The sequence below is a fragment of the Botryllus schlosseri genome, chromosome 2, assembly GCF_051294905.1.
Source record: "Botryllus schlosseri isolate E-star chromosome 2, Bs_hap1, whole genome shotgun sequence".
In the NCBI taxonomy this organism is placed as follows: Eukaryota; Metazoa; Chordata; class Ascidiacea; order Stolidobranchia; family Styelidae; genus Botryllus; species Botryllus schlosseri.
In genome coordinates, this window is record NC_137237.1 from 30,798,866 (window position 1) to 30,823,657 (window position 24,792).

General features: G+C 42.0%; 1 protein-coding gene across 1 annotated transcript; it reads left to right on the plus strand.

Moving 5' to 3' along the window:
- Window positions 1-732: 732 nt before the first annotated feature.
- On the plus strand, window positions 733-22,931 carry LOC145434426 (frizzled-4-like). Its single transcript, XM_080311776.1, has 10 exons — window positions 733-2,007; window positions 5,601-5,787; window positions 7,278-7,457; window positions 9,633-9,768; window positions 10,914-11,025; window positions 12,731-12,837; window positions 13,639-13,787; window positions 18,187-18,324; window positions 19,426-19,505; window positions 20,499-22,931. The coding sequence occupies exons 1-10, from the start codon at window positions 1,611-1,613 to the stop codon at window positions 21,101-21,103; spliced, it is 2,091 nt and encodes a 696-aa protein (XP_080167902.1). The 5' UTR covers window positions 733-1,610; the 3' UTR covers window positions 21,104-22,931.
- Window positions 22,932-24,792: the final 1,861 nt, after the last annotated feature.

Genomic DNA, 24,792 nt, shown 5'->3' on the forward strand with positions numbered 1-24,792 from the left:
GAGGCATAATTTTTGCCCGCGACAAACTGTGATCTGCCCAACCGCAGTACTTATTGAAGTGAAGATCTTCTGCTTGTATACATGCGTCGTTGTTGTATGTTCCGACGACCATGAAACACCGTTCTGAGTCTTCATTTCTTATAAATCAATACGTTTCCGCGTTGAGAGAGAGAGAGAGAGAGAGAGATTGAGCGAGGGAGATAGTTTATAAGGTTTTAACGTCAAAAGTAGTTTACTATTCACAAGTAATTATAGCCTGGACATCGGGCAACATTCGAAAAATCGGTGGAACGGTGCCTTTCCTAACTAGATTGACACATTTGAGATCGAAAATGAACGTATGTAACTTCATTGCTATGGCGTGGATGAATTCCCGAAATTTCTCAGGTATCGTACGTTTCTGTGGCTAATAGTGTGAGACGCATCATCCTAAACCAGTGATTCTCAACCGCCGGTCCGCGTCATCTTTCCGACCTGTCCAGCAAATGTATTCAAAAAAAATTATTATCTATTAATTATAGAAATAAAGCACGAAAACGTAAACTTGTTTACAAATGCGGAGCGTATTTAGAACGTATTGAGGTGATATACAGCTCATGGCCTACTAAACCGTTGAAAAGTAGCCTAGATGTCGTTTAAAACTAGTAATATTTGAGCTAAAATGACTTCAAAAAATGTGTCGAACTTCGACAGTACAATTTAGCGGCAAGATAATCGAATCTAGAAAACAGCGAAGTCATTTTTCTTTCAAAAAAACAACCAAACAGTTAAAATCTGGTTGGTGGCTTTAGCAGGATTTAGCATCGCAGAAACTTCAATAGAACTACCAGCTATGCGCATAACAGGTGTGTTATCATAAAAAGCAGCAAATTTCTCATTTAAACTAAAGTCCCAATTATCGGTTTTGAGTTGCATACTTTTCACGCAACTACACTCTTAGCATACATGTTGCTGAAAGTTTAGCGGTCCATATTATGTAGCTTGCAATTTTCCCGGTTTGCTATAGCTGAAAAGATTAAGAGCGTCCTTAAATACTTGTTTGATCGACATAATCGAATATTTATATGTTTACTTTATACTTTACCTGTTTTAGCATAATCTTCGACTAAAAAGGCGCCAGCGACTATTTCCATTACAGTTTGTCGGCAGTAACGGACGGAACGTTATGGAGACTGCGGGCGTAATTTGCAAACTGTTTAAAATCACGCAGGGCGATGTCGCTCAGTCATCATTTCCAACGTATACAGAATTTTAAAACAATACGCGTCGCTACGCTTTGTCGCCAAGGTCCACAATTATCGTAACGCTGCGAAAATATTTGTCGATAAAATCTCAACAGTGCTCCTCCCATTGTGACAGAAATAACTTACAGATTCGATAACCGATTCGATAACCTACTTTAATCCGGCGGGGATAGTGTACTCCAATATTTCGAGTGCGCTTGCGGTCCCACTCAAGATCGGCAAGCAAGAATCGGACGCCGCTATTAGTGGATTATTCATAAACGATAAGAGGCTATTGCTGTCTGCGACGGCATATTGTCGTGAAGCACTTCTTTACCGTGAAGCGTAGGATATAAGACCCCGAATGTAGTGGTTCCAACGTCTGATATGATGACGAAAAGTCTACGGAGGACCACAATGAAGCATGTAGTCATATTCACACTTTTGATAAACGTTTACGGAGCTAAAGCATCCAAGAGACAACGCCGCCAACATCACGTCGAGTCTGCAGGTTTGCCGAAGATGAAACCTCCGGACATCCCTGGCTACGCGGATTTCGCCAGCCCGGATGAGTGTCAGCGTATACACGTGGGTCTCTGCAAGAACATCGGATATAACATGACGAAGATGCCGAACCAGCTCGGTCACAACTCGCAGAGGGAGGCGGAAATGACGTTGGGATCGTTCCAACCGCTCATACAGTACGGGTGCCACCGGAATCTCACTTTTTTCCTTTGCACCGTGTATTTTCCGATGTGTGACCCGTCAGTTGCATACCCTATCGGTGAGTATTTTGTCAACATTTTAGAGCCGAATCCGGGCCAGGATGCAAGATTTGAATTCAATCAATTACCATCATGTATTGTCCGGATCAAAATAGATATCCTGTACTAGGGATATAGAATCGCAGCTGATTCGAATCAGACACTGGTACTTGCTAACAAATCGAATGTCCGCTTCTGAAATTTGCAGAAAGCTATCTCGCATTAGATATTACTGAATGGTCAAATTCCCATTTCCATTATCATTATCAAGCCATGGGATCTGTGACTATTATATGGGTTTTGTTATTGTTATTGTTGCTAAGTGTAGGCCTACATTTCTTACGGTATGCATAACGCGCATATCCAAGAGTAATTATAGAAGCAGAATTCAGTACGATTCCATTCACTATGTTCTCAGTAAACTAAATTTGCTATCGTTGATTAGCTGAAAACTGCCTTTCAGGTAAGGCTGGTAAACGCATTACCAGCAATCAGGAGTTTCCAAATTCGGAACTGAATTCTTTCAACAATCATCACGATTACGTATAGTAACGGTTCGACTGCCACGAGACATGAAGATGGCAGTAAATACCAATACCGTATTATCATATACCAAACTCACATTTGCAAAAATTTTCTGTAATGCAAATATTTCTCCCTTTAAGGTAGATATTATGGGTCGCAACACAAACATGGTTCGCGAAGAGTATAATTTTGACCCGCGACAGCACCTGAGTTAACTTTTGCGGATGGTGCTCAAAAAGGTTGAAAAGCACTGATACAATGATAAGACGATTAATCAACTTTCGGGAGTTGGCTTCGAGGGGCCCTTATTAATGTTACTAATACGTTTTTTGAAGAATGTTCTTAATTTGTGAAATTCAGGACAGATTGTCGCTGATATTGGTATATCGAACACACTCATACACCAGACCAAACTCCAAATTCGCATTTCTTCACGGGGCGCATTATTTTACGATGCGGGTGGCATTTGCACCGCGAGGCTCCGAGTGCATGGGGCACTATTGGGCACTGGCCATTTCGTCGTCTGGACATTTCAATATCGAAGGTTTTAACCGAAATGCGGACGTCATTTGGGTCAAGGTTTTATAGCCGCCTATCTTATTCTGTAGCACGCATCGTGGAGTCGCACGCCGGCCGAAACTTTATGTCTTGACGTGTCTGTCCTTCGGTGAAGATGGCCGACGCTGAAATGCCGGTTCTTGAGAATGTCCCGCACCAGCAGATTGCACGGTGCACGCCCCTAGATTAATGCTTCCCATGGGTGTCAAACGGCCTCAAAGCTATACTGATAGGAACTCACCGTTCTTTCGTAATTTTGAATACAATTAAAAGCTCATTTCTGTAAAGTATCCTTATTTTTTTAAAACTTTTGGGAAGGCGAGCGTACTCATATTATTAACAAGAAATATAGTGACATTCAATCGCGCGAATTGCGAAGTAAATTTGCTAGTGGAATATATCTGTCCTAAAATATATCTACTATATGTTGATTTACGAAATAAGTACGAGCCCCTTTCGACTCCCAGCTAATTGGGAGGTTTGGGGAGCGGCGGTTACGGTCATGCAGTGGTTCCCAACCTTTTTCGGTGGCAGGGCCAAATTTAGAATTTCAGAGTACGGCCGGGGCAGAACGAATACCAAGGCAATTTAAGGAACCCAAAATAGTCACCGAAATATGAAAATTGGCATTGTTCCGATCATTCGCTTGACGCCATTGGCCATTGTGTTGCCGCGCTCCCGTTGTTCAAAACAATCATCCTTTGCTGGCTATTTCGGAGTAGTTTTATTGCCGATTCGTAATTTTGGAATCAGTGCGACACTTGCTTTCGATGAACACCGACATATCAAATTAATCGGTTGGGTCGCGAGCTATAGGAGTACCAATTATGCTGCTTTTTGCCGGCTAAGCAGTACCCATCTCGGCGTATTCAATCGTGAGTCACTTGTTGCACATCTATATCTATCCGTAAATTAGTTATCAATACCCAGGGCCGTAACAGCACTTCGTCAGCCCCCCCCCCCCAACAAAAAAACGTTTTTCTTGGCCCCCCATAGGGTGAGAAACAGAACTTCGAAGCCCCCAGACCCCCTCAGGCTAGATGACTGTTTACCGCTATTTATCATATAAATTGGGTGTCCGTTTTAGGCAGCTTCTCTCGACTAATCGCGCGAAGCGCGAAAAAATTCTATAATTCATGATTGAATCGGTCAATATAATCGGGAATTGCATTTATATTGGTATCAATTTTTATCCTCTCTCTGCTCAAGTAATCAGATTGACCGGTTGAGCCGAGTGCGTTGTGTTTGATAAGGTAGGACCACTCAATAATAATTAAACATCTTCGGGCGTATACCGGTTGGCAGGAACGAAACAGCACTTCGTCAGGCCCCCCAAAACACTTAGGTCTTGAGCTCCCATAGGGTGATAAACCGACCCCCCGTGCCGTTGTTAGCTTCTGCCACGAAATCAGGATCCCCGTTTAGTGAGCCGGCGTGGAGCGCGAAAATTTTCGATAATTCAAAATATAATAGGCCAATAAGATCGGGAATTGCATATATATTGCTATCAATTTCTTGTCCTCTCTGCTCACGTAATCAGATTTACCGGTAGAGCAGAGTGAAGTGTCTTGGAAACTGTGGGACCCGTTGGTACGACTTCGTTACATGATGTTATTTCTTATTTTGCGACCTCCAGTCTGCTATATCAAGAAATATAGAATCGCCCAAACATACTAAACTAAAAGATGCACACGATTTGAAATTGGTAGTTCTTCAATGGCATATAATTCTTCCCTGCGGGATGGTAGCCGATTTGCCTCGTGACGTTCAGATTGCCAAGACAGGGGCATTCGGGGCCAGTCATTTAGGCGCCTATGGTCAATTATGCCCATATGTATTTTGAATATACATAAGGAAGTTTTCGGTCCGCGTAAGGGCAGTCCTTTTCGGCCAAGGTTTTCTCGCAGCCGATTGTTCTGGCACACTTCTTGCAGACATATGCTACATGGCCTAAAACTTTATATGTCTTTGCGCGTCGTGGCGCGGTAATGGCCAACGCCGATATTCCCACTTCTATAAATCTTGCGTATTTTATCTTGGTCGAAGAGTACCCAATAATTAAGGTACTTGAAATATCGCGCGCAGCGCGAAAAATCTTTGAAAAAATTGCATAAAATTTCATAAAATACTCTATAATTTTTGCTAATTCACTAAATAATTTTGGGGCCCCTTCGAGTTCGCTCCCCCAAATTGGGGGGCTTGGGGTGCGGCAGTTACGGTCCTGTCAATACCTATATCTATGCCTATATCTATAGGTACTGCCCGTTCAACTGGAAAGTTAGGGCACATTACATTGAAACAGCAGTGACGTAATCGTAGCAGTCTACTCACAACTTTCCTGCAATCCTAATGGAAAACTCAAGACTCCAAGCCAAGCAAGAGTATTTTATAAATATTTTTTTTTTCATAAATCGATTTCTCAATATTTTTGTGGGGGCCGCGGTTGGGAATCACTGGTCATGACTAATCAACAACAATAGCAATAGCGTGTTCAGAATAGAAATGACAAGTTCAATAAAATGCTTATCAGGTCCGTGTGAGTCAATGTGCCATTCCGTAATGGACAAATGCCGGCATATCATCGTTTCGTTCGGGTTGCCGATACCCGATCACCTCAACTGCTCGGAATTCCCGCCTGAGAACAAGCCAGACAGATTGTGTATGGAGGGCGACCAGGAAACTGAAGAAGCGACCCAGCAGCCGATTCCAAGATGCAGGTGAGTGAAGTAATGACTTGCGCCATGGGATGATTATACTAGGTCTGGGCGCAAGTACTGGAATCTAAATCGAATCACTCAAGTACTCGATCTTGCCAAGACCTATTAAGCTTCGCCGCGGAAAGCAAGGGATATATATTGCACTTGATAGAGAGAGTGATGAAATATGATGCATGCCTGCAGTTAAGTAATAGAGTACTTCTGATTTTTGAGAGTGGTCAACAGACCAGGATTGTAACCAAGTCGACAGGCTCCGATTATCAAGTCAATCTCACTTTCATAGTTTTGACTCGAGTCAAGTCGAGTCATTTGCAATTGACCACCGAGTCAAGTCCGAGTCCAAGTCATGGTATTATGACTCGAGTCCGAGTCCAAGTCATTGTGTTGACTGCTCAGTTTCCAGTCAAAGTTAAACCTATTTTTTATAACTTTGTTTGTTGATATCGAATGGTTCGCATTTATAATATACTAATTTCCCTCACTTTTAGCAGTTTCTGGTCGCATTCTCAAGTACCAGTACCAATATACGAAATCCCAATAGTAGGGTTACTTTACTAGGCTATTCTTCGAAATGACAATGAAATGTCGGTCTTGGCCGTCTGAGTCTAGAGTCATATGACTCAGCTCGAGTCATGCACAATGACTCGAGTCCAAGTCGAGTCAATACACAGATTGACTCGAGTCGAGTCATTTCCGTATTTTGAGAAAATGACTCGAGTCAAGTCGAGTCATCAGAAAATCGTGTCCGACTCGAGTCATTACAACCCTGCAACAGACTTGTACTAACTATTGGATTTTCAAAAACTAGCAACTAGTACTAAAACTAGAACTATTGACTTTCAAATTCCGCAAATAGACCTGGAACTAAAACTACGCACTTTTTAAAACTCGCAACTAGAACTATCGACATTTAAAAAGTAATACGCCGGAGAATATAGTGCAAACTTTTGACTTGGCCCGCCAACGTGTTTCCTGCTTCTCATTCTCAGAAAAATAATTGCTCATAGCTCTGAAAATACACGTGAAGCCTATTCCGAATATACAAGTACTTGAGTACTTGTTAACTATTCACTGTTAACTTTTTACTTCTACTTGAAGTAGGTTTTTCATGTCTGGTAAATTGCTGCTTCAACTTGTAGTCGAGTAGAAATCAACTTCTCCTTCGTCTTGAGTTCCAACTCTGACTACTGCGTCTATCTCTGGGAACATGTAATGTTAGACACATCATTCGAGCCTGAATATAGCGTGTTAATGAAGCAATTCTATAGTCAAACGATGACGGCCGAATTATTTCCAAGAGTCAAAATAAAACTGTTGCGACTATGAGCGACTTTATCGGTCAGGTGTTAAATGGCGAGCGATAAGCGGCATTTGTCCCAGGGCCCTAAATAGCTGTCAAAATTCCCAACAATTCCTTTAGTATAGCATCAGCAATAAAATGACCACTTTGCCCGCGTTTCGCATAGGTTATACTGAAGTATGTCTTGCAGCAAGCCGGAGATCGTAATCGACAACACCAAATGCGCTTTACCATGCGGCTACGAAAACGGGATGTTCACAGCGCAAGAGAAAAGGTTCGCTGATACGTGGATGCTGGTGTGGGCAGGGCTTTGTTTCTTCAGCTCCGTATTCACAGTGTTTACGTTTGCCATCGACTCTAGGAGGTTCAGGTGAGCATATCTTCTTTTCCCGTTATCAGGGGCGGTCGGTAACAAACACTAGACTGTATACTTGCTCTTCTCGAGTACCTTAGTTGGCCGTCTCTACGTGAACTACATACGAAAGTGCTTTTGCACTACCATTTTGAAATTATTGAAATATAAATTCAGTTGTTGTTTGACGTGTGTCACTGCATGAGCGAACTTATCACTGTCATACCCCAACCACCAGTCAACTGACAACTATCTAGATAAAATTCCTTCTCTGCGTTACTGCTTAATCGCGTCAAGAACGGGCAACGGTGAATTACAGTAACGAGTGTCAGAAGTTTCTCAAAGGATAAGAAGCAATGACGCTTCACCTCGATACCACGGAGATAGAGACAGCGCAATGATACAGTTCGTGTAAATCATTTAGAATCGGTTCGAAAACGGCGGCATTCTGAGTTGAAGCGGTGGTGCCAAAATGTTTCCCACCTTGTCAAATTACATTCGCAGAAATTGGCCAATAAAATTTAGCGACATTCGCAAGTATTATCTAGCATACGGCGACGTCACACGTCTTTCGAAGCAGGGCTTCGGAGCAGCCGTAAATTTAAACTGCTCCAGCTCCGGCTCCGGAGCTTTCTTCTATCATACATTGGCTCCGGCTCCAGCTCCGGAGCCGCATTATTGCCACTGCTTCGGCTCCAGCTCCGGCTCCGGTTCTGAAATTATCGAATGGGTCTGTCTATATCAGGGGTAGCCAACCCGCGGGGCAAATGTGGCCCACGAGAGGGTTTTGCGTGGCCCGCGAGGTAATTTCCTATTATATTATCGAAAATGAATTGCTCAGATTGTGAACTTGCAATGCCAACCAAAAATTACAATTCTGGCTGCGACACTTTGGATGTTGATGACTAAAATATCAGTTCCAACGCATTGGCAGATCCAGGGTTCAGTCACATTTTCAGTAAATCGTCGTACATTACAATAAACTAAAATAGTAGCGAAATTTTTCTTCACGCTTCGCGTGTTTAATTGTCACACGATTTCTTGCTTGGTAGCCTACCCCCTACTGAAATTGAAAAAAAAAAGCCTAATTTACCCGATTGAGTCTAACTGTATTCGCTATTACGGGAGAAAGTCTTTTCGCGTTTGCGCTCACGTAAAGATCGTCGACGGTGAAATGTAGGCACAAAATGATTGTCGCATATTATCGGAGACCTTCGATATCGATGTGGCCAGACGCCGAATAGTCGTGACCTTGCAAACTGAGCCTAGCCGGTGGCATACAATAGACCCGCAATATACTCAAGTAATAATATTATTGACCTAGTTTATTTATAAACTTTGAAAATTTTACCCGCTTGGCGCGGCTACTGGACAGCGCACTCGTTCGTCAATTGCATTGTGCCCCTTTAGCTGAAAGGGTTGGCCATTCCTGGTCTATATAAATTACTAATCTACCCATAGGTTAGTTATCTATAGTAATATAGAGTCTGTCAGCCGTCAGTAACATCCGATGTAGCAACGAAGACATATAGGTGCCGCCCTGCCGGCTTGTGACGTCATAATGAATACTTGTCAATTGTATATCAATATCAATATCATAGTTGCATTAGAACGCACTTTACTCTATGCCATTGTTGTGCACAGCATTGAAATTCAGGCCTGCTGTTCAATTATGATGGACCAGCAGATGTGGCTGTTGCATATATAATAGCATCTTATGAAATAGGTCGGAGCCGGAGCTACTCCTCAAATAACGGACTCCAGCTCCGGCTCCGGCTGAATTTTATGTAGAGCTCCGGCTCCGGCTCCAGCTCCGGTGAAAATGCACGGCTCCGGGGCTCCGGCTCCGGCTCCAATGCCCTGTTTCGAAGGAAACCCAATGCAGTTAAAGTTTGTTGGCTGTTGGTTTTATATATTTGCCTTGTAGAGACTTCAATGGAACTACCCGAAACATATGTTATAACAAAAACAACAACAGCAAATTCCTCATCACATATAAGTTCAAATTCATTGTTTTGAGTAGCAGACATTTCTCATAATTGCATCCTGGATTCCTTTGGACTTTTGAAAGTTTACCGGATTTCCCCAAATTTGTTTCATAAATTTCACCGGTCCTTAAGACGAAAAGGTTGAGAACCGCTGGTGTAGTGGTAGGTAGCTATCTATTTACGGCGGAACGTGTCTGTTTTGTAGGTATCCGGAGCGGCCAATTATCTACCTCAGTATATGCTACAGCTTGTACAGCGCTGCCTACATTATTCGACTGCTGGCGGGAAGAGAAATGATATCGTGCGCCACGAGCGATGGCGGGCAGAAATATCTCATTCAGGTAAATCGGGGATTCTTGAACTTTTTTGATCCCGAGCCCCTTCAAGTTGTGTGGATCGATGCGCGTGCCCCAAAAATTTCAAAAGCCTGTGACTAAAATAGAAGAAAACCTGGTTATCACATCAAGCTCAACTCTATTTAAGGTATTTACACTAATTAATAACTAGACAAGGTAATCACAGTAGGCTATCGAATAATAATAATAATATAGTTTTGTAGTTCCCCGATGATGTTGTCGCGGACCCCTATGCTATGAACGCTTTTGAATCAAAACCTTTTTCCCATTTCCGTGGCGTTTTTGGTCGCATTGAGTGATCGGAAACTGTATTACGATTACCGATATTAATCGTGTAAAATCGCGAGAAAGTTGTAGTTACGTAATGCGAAACTAATGATGGATTCATATTTGGAGTTGGAGTCTCTCTCTCCCACAGTCCAGTCCTTCTGACTTCTGTAGGGTTGGTTTGTTAGTTCGTTTGTTTGATATTCATGATGTTTCGACTACATTGGTCAATTTACACCGCGCCGATACTCTTTATTTTTGATTCCATATTTACCGACTTTTAGCGGGGTCCGCTTCTAGACTCTTCATAAGACACCGCTTGTACGGATCACGTGGCGAGGAGGAGCCTAGATAAACCTCCAACACTTAGGTAGGAATTCTGTAGTCGACCTCGGTCGGACTCGAACCCGCAACCCATTGGTGTTGCAGCTGTGGATCATGCCATTAATACCCTATCTCGCCACGGTCCGCAGAGGCGGTCATAGTAGACAAAGTGATGCAGACTTATCTTAAAAATTCTTTCTACTTTAAGAAATGTAAATTGTAAAAAATAAGTAGTTTTGCCTCAAAACTGTTCAAGTTACAGTGGAACTATAGTCCACAACATAGCCACTCGAGTAAGTAGTGTATGTAAAGCAAACGATTCGATTACGCAAAACGCACAAGCCAAAACCTTATCATCGCGGGTATTTTTACTCTGGGAAAACAGCGCTATAAATACCAAGTCGCGTATACCTTTGACATTCCCAGTCACGCCGACTGCTCACGGATCAAATCCACGAACTTGACACGCCGGCCACCCACGCCGGCGTATCGCTGCTATACGTTTCTGGAATGATCGCCGTTATGTTATTTCGTAACAGCAAGGACTATCCAATACGGGCTGCGTGATCGTGTTCTTGTTCCTCTACTTCTTCGGGATGGCGAGCAGCTTGTGGTGGGTGATCCTGACCTTCACGTGGTTTATGGCGGCGGGTGAGATTGGTTTATGTTACTTTGACGCAATGCGGGCGGCCGTTGTTGAGTTTGATATTGAGGTACCGAGAAAATCGTGTGGGGTTAAGTGCTTTACTTCCGTCGGGTTAACACGCCGTTGATGTAAATCATTGGTTCTCAATCACCGGCCCGTCGAATCTATTGCAAATATTTATATATGAATTGCGAAAGGCAAGAAGTTGTACTCTTTTCCGTTGGTTGTAGACAAGTAAGGTCCAGTTTTAAATTGGTTTAGAAATTTAGAACTCATTTTCGACATCGTCAAGGAAATATAAAGCTCACTGTGTACTTTGGACTAAGCTTACGCCACTGTGCTACAAGTGTTGTAAAAAACGTTTAAAGGTAGCCTAGGACCCGTTATATGTGAATGCTAGGAAGACCTTTATGTTAAATGCAGACCTTAGACTTGGCTAGGACCCAGTGAAGTAGCATTCATGTCAAATTAAACCGAAAATTCAAAATCAAGATTGTAGTGTTTAGCAGGACTTCGCCCTGCAGAAATTTCGATAGAACCGCGCATAGCATTTGTAATATCAAAAAGACTGGGTTTTGATTCTAGACAAATATATTTTAACCGTACTTCGAAAGGATACGGTATTGTGGTTGGATTTTGACTGGCCCATGGAATTTTGATATTTTCCAATTAGCATTCGAACTCTGAGTAATGCCAAATATTTTCTTTTTTGTGCCAGGCGGGCCCGATCTCGAAAAGATGCCTCCTTGAATCCCCCGATACGATGCGATGACTTTTATGTCATAAGTCCTCCTCGATAGAAGCGAGACTGACGCGATTTAATAGGGCTTGGAAAATTCCATAGGGTCACAGAAGAATGCAACGCGATGACAATAAAACCAGTAATTCTCAAACTAGTAATGCCGATAAGGCGATAACGGCCTGTATTACGGATACGAGATAACGTTTGGATGTTTTTATAAACAGGCAACTGTCGGACATTCGCAGCATTGCAGACAGCTGACGTATGCCAAGGTTCACGCCAATGCACAATATTTAATTATGACTTATCTTAGTTTGTTGTCGATGTTTTGACTTACGGTGCATATGTTATGGCAGTAAGCTGTAAACTGCAAATGTATTTTGTCTCAGCAAGCGTATGCCGCATGTGAAAACAGTCCGTTGTGTGGTGAGAAGGATGGTTTTAGGCCAAATATTGTGGACAACGTTCTTAGATTTTGTATTTATATATATATTGAACCGATTCTGCTGCGCATCATTTAGGATTAAAAAAGGTAATTGCATATTTCGTATTTTTAAATTCGATTCTGTCGTATTTCGACTTTAATCCGAACAAATCCTGGATTTATTACCTTACGTGTCGGGCTGAGCATATGACGTCATCATGACAGTGGTAATTTTGTATTTCTGGACCACTACTTTATTGAGTAGCGCTTTGTGACCAATTGACCATTGTGACGGTCGATCACGAATTGGAGAAATTGTTCTTCCATGAATATTAGTAACCTTGTGCCGCATGTGTCTGATTCCAGATTCATTTTCGCGAGATATTAGATCCAGTTCCTGTAAGATTCTTCAAATCTGATACTTCCAAGTTCTCCGTCGGTAGGCATAGTACGATTCCAGAATATGCGCCAACGCATTGGATCCATTGTCAGCGCGGTATTCGTATTTTGTATTTTGAATATCAGCATGTATTTTGTCTTCCAGGTAAAAAGTGGTCGCACGAAGCCATCGGGATATACAGTTCCTATTACCATCTGTTCGCGTGGGCTCTCCCGGCCGGTGCTACAATTGCCATTTTATTTCTTCGACAGGTACGGTTTGCGTCTCGCTCATTAACCAGTGTAAATCAATTAGTTTCAATTCGAAGTTGGGTTTTCATGTAAACTTGAGCCCTAAGTCAGCAAGCACAAGACCATGGTGCTTTACAATGTCTCTTGGCGCGAACATATGGTGGAAACTGGAAGTATTGTGATATTTTCCGATTGGTAGCAAATATAGCCACTAATGAGCCAAATGGTGAATATTAATGTCGAATTAAAATTTGGGTATCCGCCAGGCTCTTATGACGATATGATACATGCCTAGAAAATTCCTGAAATTGGAAATGTCTCTTGAACGTTGAAAATTGGATTTAGCACACCTAGGGGTCAAAAGTACTTGGATTAGATGTAGAAATGATGACGTGAAAATACTTCAGCAGCTTTATAAAGTAAACTCTACCGAGGAGTCGCACAGTTTTGGCAGTGATGTATCTTCGCGACTAATACAAATCGGTAATATCGGGGCGTGCGGTTAGATTTTCGAAAATATACTCAATTAACGGCTTGGCGAGATACTGTGGTTTCACTCATAAAGATGGAGCTAGCTCGACCCAAAATTACTTTCTATTTTTTTGCAATCCAAACTGTATAATTGTTAGTAGTTTTGCCTAAAATGCTTTTCGGTAGAAGTAGAAGTAGTCTAGAGACTTACCTACTCCAGGAAAAGTAAAAGTACTTCACGTCGTTAACGACCGCCTCCGGTTAAATGTCGTCTTGCCGATACAGGATTTTCAAGTGCTTGCTTTGCGGAAATTCCACTATTCCTAGTCACGTGACTTATATTTGACGTAGGTCGACGGCGACGAGCTGACTGGACTTTGCTACGTTGGAAGCCAGAACACTCTGGCGTTATCTGGATTCGTTCTGGCGCCTTTGTTTACCTGCCTCGTTATCGGGACATCGTTTTTGCTGGCAGGATTCGTCAGCCTGTTTCGAATCAAGTAAGGCGCCATTTTCTCTTCTTGCGCAACCCGTTGGAATGTATTGGTCAGGGTCTTCTCGGATTCGAACCCAATTGAATTAAAATTAAGGCTGAAAAATAAATCGAATACTGAGTGATTCGATTCTGATTCGAGTGTTTGGCGTCGATACGAGTATTGCGTCAAATCAATACGTATGATTTGGAAAGTTGAAATAAGTACATTTTATGGAACCACAAATAAATCAATGTTATTGATACGCAGTACTTATATAATTTTCTATGTTTTCGGCCATGCCAATTTCACTTGACTTCGTGACAATGCGTGTTGATCACCACTTCATAGAAATGTCGTTTCCTCTAACGTGTGTACTGTGTACCATCCTATACTTACTACCTATACTATACCTCATATAACCTTCTCATACGGCCAGAACTTCTCCCACCTCTCGTTGAGTTCGTCCTGACCATCAACGCGATGATTTAGGACATTCATGGGTAAATGACGTTTGACTTGTGATACGAAATTTTTGCCGTGGCGCACCAGACCGATGAGGTGATAAGCGCCACATTGTCTCTTTCTCACAATTAATAATAATAATAATTCTCGTTGCTAAAATTCTTTCTTAGTGGAAAGGGGCGTATGATTGCAGTGTTTAAAAATGGTTTTTAACTACAGGACTCAAAATCATAGCAAGTAATAACAATCGATTCGGATTCGAATGATTGTGGGCAGCCCTAATTGAAACCGAGATCATATCCTGATTTAAATCTAAATTTTAAATTGAATGTCCTATTTTGGTAAATCCGACATACATTTAGGCACGTCTTGCCTATGTCTTCGATGCTATCTTCATTCAACAACCACACTGACCAGTGACCACGAGTCCACGAGTATGAAATCATATCTCGTACAATTAACCCAATTAACCTCTGCATCCTCTTTAATAGCAAGATTGGCGAAGCGGCCTGATCATAATACGTCGCAGTACGTAGTTTATTCGTCTGTAAGATACACATATGGGTGACTATTGTTTACTCTTCATTGGTACTATCTACTCGCTTCGTGGCGAGATATCGTGGTGGCACGTTCCACAGCTGCAACACAGATTGGTTGTGAGTTTGCGTCCAGAATTCCTACCAAAGTGTTGTAAGTTTATCTAGGTTCCTATCGCCATGTGATCCGCGTAAGGGGTGTCTCACAAAAACCTAAAACGAAAGTGGACCATGCTACAAGTTGTCAGATGAGAAAGCTTGATAAGAAATATCGGCCCGGACTTGCTTCTACTTCCACCTGACTGCCAGGGATTGCTGCATTTTTACCGCCTCTTGTTTTAGTTAATGTCCCGGTCCACTCTCATTTCATGAGAAGACCTTATTATCACATCTATTTCGCGAACAAGCATCATCCCAAGTATAGCGCTCGCATCCTGTTTTGAAAGGATAGATATTAGACCGGACCTTACCTATCAGTTCCAGACAGTCCGACGGCGTCGCCACGCTTTGAAGAGTCATTATTACACTGATAAACACAGCATCGTGATCTTACCGCATACATACGCCTTTGTCTACCGACATGCAGATTACCCGCGTCGTTATCAACAGCATATTTAGATAGCTGCATGCCTTGCATACATTCTCCGCTTTCATACCGTGCCTGTTAAACCAATTACGCGTTAGCGGTGCGGCTTACTCGCGCGCCGTGTCGGATAAGCCAGTTTAAATTTCGCGTGTCGCGCAAGTCGACCGTGCCGGATATCAAGTTGAAAAGCGAAACCGTGACGCTTGCTTTGATTACGGCGATGTGTGTCAAGATGTTACGAGGTTGTTCAACTTCAAGTGTAAACACGATGTAGCGTATTTTACACTCAGGGGTGTAGCCATGGGGCGAAAGCGCATTTCCGTTAATTTTCGACTACTGTATAACATTGTAAAATTATCTGTTGTAACCAGAGCTGATCAAAGTAGTCAGCGTTGATACCGAAGTAGAAGTAACGCCGTAAATTTATACTCCGTTATAAGTAGAAGTAGCTCGATCAGGCCTGGGGCATCTGGTGACGTTAGCAGTCAAGTACATACATCTATAAGTAGCTATTGGGAGTTTCAGGCAGATTATATTTTCTTCACGAAGATTGTCCCGTGTCAGTTCCTGACCTCACATCGAAACGAAAAACTGCATGTCACGTGACGTAGCTCCGGGCCTAGGGATGAGCATTGCGAATCACGGATTCAAATTATATATGAATGAGGTATCTTAATTGAATCGAGTCGCTTGAAAGAATTAAAAAATATAATAAAGCATTCTGTGTTCGGTGTGTAAAGATCGTAGCGGTTTAAGAATTGTCGCATCTCCAAATCGAGACGAAATTCACATTCTGAGTTGCTTTTGTCCAGGTGGAATGCGATGTTATGCACGGACATCACGCTAACTCAATTACACAGTCGCATTTAGCAGTGTACAAATCCCATAATACTGCCTAAAAATATATCAATCACGGTGTCTATTGTCGGCGGAAATAGCCTATCCCTATGTCATTGATCCACCGACTGAAATAATGGCTTCAAAACTGCGCCGAGAATACTTTGTCTATATTATAGTAAGTTACACGCGTTTTATATTTGTCGGAATGGGTGTTGAATGCAAGCTTATGCTTATTTGCGTGAAAGGATAAGCTGCAAGAATTCTTACAGTTACTGGAACTGATCCTGTGTTGAATATACAAATTCGCGGAATTCAATTGTTGAATCTGTATGCGAAATGAGCAGCTTTGAATCCAATTCACATTCGATCGAGATGCCTTTCTGTTACGTTCAGTGCAGTTGAAATGTCCGACCATCGTAAGTCGTAGGCCCCGGCCCGACAAACATTTTTGTCTTAACTGGGATTCCCGTGTTTGTCGTTTGCGATAGATTGGACAGCAGATTAGGTTACTTCCTTCAATGGATAAACTTTCGTACCGTATTAGGGAAATCTGAACTTCAAATTTTCTACGTAGCTTGTTTGCTAAAATTGCATGTCTCTTAAAATACAACGCTCTCCATAGAAAAACAAATATATATATATATAATTTCACACGATGTCATCCATGTTTTGTTTGTTTTGGGGTATTCATGGTGTTTTTCGACTACTATGGTCATTTACACCAGACCGATATTCTTCTTATTTTCCGTAACTGCCGACTTATAGCACGGCCCACCTCTAGGCTTTTGTACGACACCGCGGATGAGGTGGCGAGTAGGAATGTCATCCATGTACGTTACTCACTGATATTCATTCAGTAGTATGACAATTCAAAATCATTACGAATTTCTAGCCCTGATTCCAATCCAGTTTCCCAAAAATTCGTAGATACAAATCAGTCCAAATTCAAAATATCTTTTGATAAATTGGAATAAAATGGCTATTCCTAAGTGCTGGGGATTTATCTAGGCTCCACATCGCCATCGGGATCCGCATATGCGGTGACTCACAAAAGCCTAAAATGAATGAAGGCCTTGCATGCCGGCAGCTCTGTATAACAATGAGGAATATGGGCCTGGTGTTAAACTGACGATAGATGACACCATTCATACTTAACAACAAGCTGAGCGCGTGTTGGGCCGATACAATTACGTGTTACCTGCGATACAATGCCAAGTTCGATCTATCGTGATGTAGTCGCAAATCTCATATCACATCGCCATTGTGAGCAGTCAATCAAACCGTTTTGGCCAATGGGAAAATACAAACCGCCTTTAATATGTGTAATTGTGTATGACTACTAATTGACGTGAATCACTTGATTCGATTCGAGCAAGATTTCGAGTCAGTGATTCGTATATCCCATCCCTTCCTTGGATCCATGATTGTAACGCCAAAATTTGAAACTACAATTACACAAAGCGGGGCCTACGATATCTACACACAGAAGCCTTACCGTGATGATTCAATGGCAGGTGTTATGAAAGTAACTTGATGCCTCTGACGGCTAATATTAAGGACTACCGGATTTATATATTGTCAAACTAATATCTGATTCCGGCTTCAAATTCCAGCCTCAATCCGTACTCCCATGTCTCTTCGTATCATGTCCAAGTGTATCAAAATACGCCAACCTAGGTTGTGTCAACAGAAGGAGCTCAACTAAAAATAGTACGTTGAGCTTTAAGCGATCTCTTCGCCACGATTATTCGATATTTCATGCTGTTGACGTCCTATTTGGTTATACGATTGTTGATGCACAATGTTCCTTCCAATTCTCTACTAGTTGCTGACGGCTTACCCCTGCCGATTGTCAGCTGAAATTAGTTGGGTTTATTTCAATGTTTTACAATTCAATTGTAATAATAAATCCAAGTGTATAACCCTTGAGCGACTGCAATTCGTCCGACGTCACGTGGAAATTGTCAAATATTTGAAATTCTCCTTCATCTCTCTTCAGGTCCTACATGAAAAAGGAAGGGAGTCAAACGGACAAATTGGAGCTGCTTATGACGAAAATCGGTGTCTTCTCAGTGTTGTACACAGTGCCCGCGTCTGTGGTCATCGGCTGCTATTTTTACGATCTAGCGCAAAAGAGGTGAGTCAACGGGTCGCATTTTTCTGCATGTGGCTACGTACGATATCTTTTCAAAATCTGTGGTTGAAAAGAAAGAGCTTGGGAAACGGAAATGTTCAGATATGAGCGGATTTCATATTTTCCAATCAAAATCCTATTGCACATTTGAGATTCGAATCCAAGTCCATATCCAAATACGGAAACATCGAAAATTCTGGATTTCCAAATATCGATAGGAGCCTGTTTCGATCTTAGATGTCATCGAAACTGGATGTACACTCGTAAGCATTATTTGAAGCAATTTTGTATTTACATTCTCCTTTTCTACGAACTTGAGTCACTGGCAAATGTGAACATTAGGGCTGTTCAAAAATAACTTTTTTTCCTGAATCTTGTGGGTTACTTGATTAAATCATTAGGTTGCCTTAAAAAATGACGCACACCAAATTCGAATTCATTACAACCAATATTCGCGGATTTCGTAGAGTTTGAAAATTTTGAATTTGCCTAAAAATGCAAAAAAATTTTTTTTTTCAATTTTCCTTCCAACCTTATGAAATTGTTGCGCTGTCTTCAAAAACGATGCACAACAAATTTGACTCAATTCCAAGCTGCAGAAGCCGAGTTATACAAGTTTTTTGATGATAATTCTGGGATGATCCATCAATCAAGGATAATCCCAGAATTATGATAGAAAAACTGGAATAACTCCACTTCTACGGCTTCGAATTGAGTCAAATTTGTTTTGCATCGTTTTTGAAGACAGCGCAACAATTTCATGGGGTTGGCAGAAAAATTTGAAAAATTTTTTTTTTGCATTTTTAGGCAAATTCAAAATTTTCAAACTCTACGAAATCCGCGAATATTGGTTGTAATGAATTCAAATTTGGTGTGCGTCATTTTTTAAGGCAACCTAACGATTTAATCAAGTAACCCGCAAGATTCAGGAAAAAAGGTTATTTTTGAACAGCCCTAGTGAACATGGATTCGAAGCTTTAACATTATTTGAATATCAAAACGTTGATTCATATTGGCATTATATCTCCGGTCCTTAGTCGCATATACACATCCGATGGGTGCATGATAAGTTAATACTTGAAGCAAACATTTCCATTTTTGTAGCGGTTCTGAGGGGCGTCACGCAAACGCGCCAGTGACTATGATCCGACTTATCATGCAATTAATCATCGGAGTATTTGCAGGTAAGATTTTTTCTATTTTCGAAATCGCAAGAGGCGTCGTTGTGACTAACACAGGCATTTGGTCTGGCTTTCCGATAACCTCTGACTCCACTCGCAGCTGAAACCAAGTCCACATACAGCAGTACCTTAAATTTATTGACAAGTCAGTTGCAAATTCAAAATTATTCAAAATTTCATGCCAAGATCTCGCAAGAATAGTATATCATAATCCGACCCCAAAGTCAAGACCCTGTTTTTCTAAAATCATAATCCTGCAAATCCCAAATGCTTTCCCTATCAGTACCGAATCGAAGTCAAGAAATAAGTCAATTCAAGTGGGGGTATGAGTATTCAGCGTTTCTACCCGACTGGAAGTAGAGGTATTACCGTAAAATTTCTACTCAATTCGAAGTATCGAAAACTGCTTCAGGTCAAAGTATGATTATGAAGGGACGGAAAAGTACTCAAGTAATTGGTTTCAAAAAGCAGATTTGACTTTTAGCAGTCGATCGAAGGTGGCTACGTTCTCATTTGCAAGTCGCAAATTCACGACTAGCACAAAATTACTAATACCACTAGAAATAGGTACAATGCTATTCTAAGTACATGTATTTTTGAGAGACATTATATATATATTCACTTATCGCGATACAGTGACCATTTCACGTGGTTCTTATGCAACATACCCTAAGAGTATTTCCCACTTTTTTGATTCCAAATTGATACAATCGAATAGTTTTATACATAAAAGTGATCAAGTTTTAGTGGAAGTACCGGTATTCTAAAACATAACTACTCGTGTAATCAGTGGAAATACAGGCAAAGCAACTTGAGGACAGTACACCGTTACTGACCACTTCTTCTTTATCCCCATCGAAACTAGCATGTTACTGCTGTGAATGACCGCGAATCCGCACTCACCCAAAATTTTAGAAGTTGTGAATTCAAATCGAAGTCCACACTGATCCGTTATCTCTACCCGACAGCAAAATCTCACCTTTCTACATCTTGCAGGCGTGTGGGTGTGGTCGTATAAGACCCTCGAGTCGTGGAAGAGATGCGGAAAGTCTGCGCTGCGATGCGCGTCGTCCGATCTCAACCTGAAGAAAGACTCCGTTACATCACGAACTTCCAGCCTAAACCAGGTCCAACACAAGAAGCTGGTGTCGTCCGCCAGCAGCGGACCGGGGTCCTGCGTCTCGAGCGCTGGCGATTCCCCTTCTCGATGCGCAGGCTGTGGTACGGGACCCCAAAATCCCAGAAAATACAAACGCAGCAACAATAACATACCGAGTCGTTCTGTAACTCACACGGAGTCCGGTTCCGCCACAACGAAAAACCGGTCGCATGCAACAGACAAAGAGTCTCGTCATCGCTCCGACGCTAATCCTGAAAGCTCCCTATTTCTAGAAAGCGACTTACGCGTATACCTGCCTAACGAAGCAAAAGGACATGCTGTTAGATACTCTCCCATAGGCCAAGGTTCCACTATGACTTCGGCGGCGTATAGCGGCAGTAGCAAACGCCAAAACAGGCCTAAAAACTCTCGGACGACCAAGCAAACTGCCGGCAGTAGCAGTCGGCATATAGGCCGTATGCAAGGTAACCCCACCGCATGATATTCGCGACGCAACCATTACGTCACGATACGTCAAAATCCTGAGAGATGGCAGCGTGTTTACCGAGCGTCGGAGCCTGGCGTTAACTATCCGCTGGCTGTAAATGACGGCGCTGTACAGCTGCGCGCATCAAAGTACTACATCCAAAGCAGTGTGTGGTAAAACTACGATACTGACACGATGGTAATAGTAAGCCTTTCGGCGATACTTGTTGTGAAGCTGTACAAATATCGTAAATTACCAGGTACTGACCGGTACTATTTGAAGACACATAACCCCCAAACCTGGAAGGACTTCAATATTTGACTACTTTGAAGATAGCCGCTGGGTAAAAAGTCGGTACGCCTAGCACAGGTGTCGTAACTGCGATTAAACAGAGACCGTAAATCTTTCTAGGAATCCCTCAGATATCAGAACTAATGTTCTGGCCCTGATGTTGGGAATTGTGTGCATATATTACGAAGATCGGTTGGAATTTTCAGTCACCAAACCTACTTCAATTACTTATGCCGACATGATACGAGCAAGCGACCCGCGTCACTGCCGCTCGGCTTTTTTCTTCAAGCGATATCCACTACACTGTGATTTCCATTTGTTTTTTCTTTCACCACAAGTCAACTCGCAAATTGCCGGCTAGCGGCGAGATCCTTGCTAGACGGCGCCAGCGCTGCACACGAACCGTAACATTCGGGCCGAGTTACTTTATCAGTAGAGACACTAAAACAGCAGGTTGCGACGTAAGAGTAATGGGCGAAATGACACAGAGTTCAAATCGGAAAGCAGTTCAAAGCGGCCTACGTGGCGGCTTACAATCGAGTTACTAATACCCGATACCCGACACCCTGTTATAGTTCGCGGGCGCTAATCGCCGCGTGAGAAGCTAGCTTTGTTTCAAGTTGCTGCATTTTGCCGCCGTAATAATCGCTAAAATGTGATTGTGTCGGTTTAAAGTCGCACTTTCAGTCACCGTCTGTATTCAATTTGACAAATACCAGCGGTTCTCAACCCCCGGACCGTGTCAACTTTAATACTGTTCAACCAAATATCTTACATCATATATCACAATTGCAAAATGCAGGAAGTTGGACGCTTGTGCATTAATTACAGAAATGAAACATCCAATTTTTTTAATGATTGAGAAATTAGGTGTAAAAATCTCGTTATATAGAGCTCATGGTCTGCTTTGCGTACATCACAATTCGCGATGCTTCGCGTGTTTACAAGTAGCTTGCATCTCGTATATGTGAAAAAAGACGTTGTAGACAAAATTCCTCGTAATTTCGACCGTACAGTTTATGGCGCTTGACAGTATAACAGCAAAGTCGCAGTTCTTTCCAAAGAAACCGAACAATCGAAATCAAGTCGGTGGTGTAGGACTTCGCCTTGCAGATACTTCAATAGAGCGACATTAAGTAGATTTCTCTTTAAATTGAAGTTCCAATATCAGCTTTTGAATCGTGAAAACAATTTGGGTGCAAGGGGCTGTCGTTCTTCTGGCTACACCCCTGCGCACTAAATCGCCAAGGCGTGCTCATGTCTGACCATGCACCATGCATGTGGGTACTGTTTTTGTCAAGCTTCTCCATACCGCGAATGTGGTCCTTGTGATGTTCCTATCTCCGCATTTTGAATACTTTCTTCAGTGCCCGCGTATTATATTTTAACGTGCTTTTGAGGTGATATTCCCCGTTCTTCATTCGTTGTTTAAAAGTTATTCTACATATTTCTTTGTCTGCCTCTTTTTCACGATTCGTTTCAGTGTGACTTCAATACCCTAATTGCTGAAAATTATTTGCTTACTCGATTAAAATGTTTGATTGATCTGGAATTTGTTGTGGTTGAGTATCTGGACGAACGATATTGACGCCGCGTTAACAGCACAATGCTCTTGCTCATGGCATCCAAAGCACGTACGGTTCAATGTAGCTAAGAAGCAGAAATCTACATAGGTTTGGATTTTGAGCGGGATTTAGATAGAAGAGAGATTTTTCCTTATCAGAAAAACTCATCTGTATTTGGATTTGAGCATGAGATTTTCCATCAATTCCCCTGCGATTTTCCGTGAATTTGCTCAATTCCGAATCAGAACTTGGTGTTTGACATGTATTAGATAGCCTACTTGATTCATCAGATTTTGAAATACATTATCCGCTATTCCTGTTGAGCAGGCATGATAAGTATAAAACCTTCAGATAAAATACGGCTGCATGTTGGCGAAGACGTTCGACATTGATATGTCCACTGTCCGAAATGACCAGGGTCGTATCAAATGATACCCGATCAGGAAAATATCGAGCCCCTGCGCCGAAATGCGAATTCGAAATCGTGATCGTCTCACGAAAGGAGATATTCTTCTAGTTTCGTCTGGTACGTGTAAGCGTAAGCAATATCTGGAGCAACGACAACCTTTACCGCGACCCTTGGAGCTTAGCAGACAAATCTAGTGTCAGACCAACCTTAATATGACATCAGACCGACTTGTATGACACACTGACACAGGGGTCAGCACATTTATCATCATTAGGCCAGGCAACATTGATTGGCCTGTCACTGATTGGATATATGGTGCCGAACCCAGTTGGCTTGGAAACGACCAAAGCAACCACAAAAGGTCCATCATTGCGCGACTAAAAATATATGGTGCAAATATTACGTACATTTAGGCGACATGACTTGTGCGGTAGCGACCAATAAGTTAAGAATCACTGGCGTAACCGATGCCGTTGCCAGCTGCAGAGAGAGAGAGAGAGTTTATTTTCATCGAACCAAAATACATAACAAACGGCAGTGATGGTGGTACAGAAAATATGCGTGCACAGTATTCGGTATTAGATAGGAATGATCGATAAGACCGTGAAGGTCATCTAGTCTGATCACACCAGCATCAAACAGGTACACTTGACTCTGAACAGTCTGGCTGTAAAAAATGTTTAGTTAAGAAAGGAAAATAGAAAAAAAATTAAACAATGGTAGCAAATGATCAATGAAGCAATGTCTGGGCGAGGTAGGGCAACAGTGTTAGTGTAACGACAAGAGGTGATCAAGTAGGGCTTTTTTGAATCTATTATAATGCAATTCACGGCTATGTGGTGGTAATGCATTCCAGATGATAGGTCCCGAGTAGTCGATAGATCTCTTAGTTAGGTTGCTATTGGGTGGGGGTAAGTAGATGTTTCCTTTAGACGAGGATCTCGTGTAATGGGAATGGACATGTTTAGCAGGTATGAAAAAGTCATCAAACACAGGAGGCAGACTATTGGAAAAATATTTGTGAACAACTTTTGATACTTCGAAGCGATATAGTTCATCAACTCGCAAAATTCGATGCTTACGGTAGTAAGGCGATAAATTGGTACGTAAAGGTACAGATGAGATCATCCGTATCGCACGGTTTTGCAGAGTTCGAATTCTGCACAAAAATGTTGTGCATGCATTTCCCCATACTACGATTCCATATTGCAGATGAGAGTGGAAAAGAGAGAAGTAGATGGTTCGTAGTACTGATCTGGAAACCAAAGATTGGAGACGGGTCATTATTCCCACACACCGAGCTAGTTTTGATATTGTGCATTCAATATGCTGCTTCCAAGACACTTTGGAATCAATGGTGACGCCGAGATATTTTGCTGAGTCACATATTGAGATTTCTTTATGATTGATGTTCACAGTGAAATTATGACTGGCATTAT

Excerpts from the sequence above, each read along its gene's own strand:
- LOC145434426 (XM_080311776.1), top strand. The coding sequence starts at position 1,611 with ATGATGACGAAAAGTCTACGGAGGACCACAATGAAGCATGTAGTCATA. Across the intron at positions 7,458-9,632 it reads ATCGACTCTAGGAGGTTCAG|GTATCCGGAGCGGCCAATTA; the intron begins GTGAGCATATCT and ends TCTGTTTTGTAG. Across the intron at positions 12,838-13,638 it reads CCATTTTATTTCTTCGACAG|GTCGACGGCGACGAGCTGAC; the intron begins GTACGGTTTGCG and ends TATTTGACGTAG.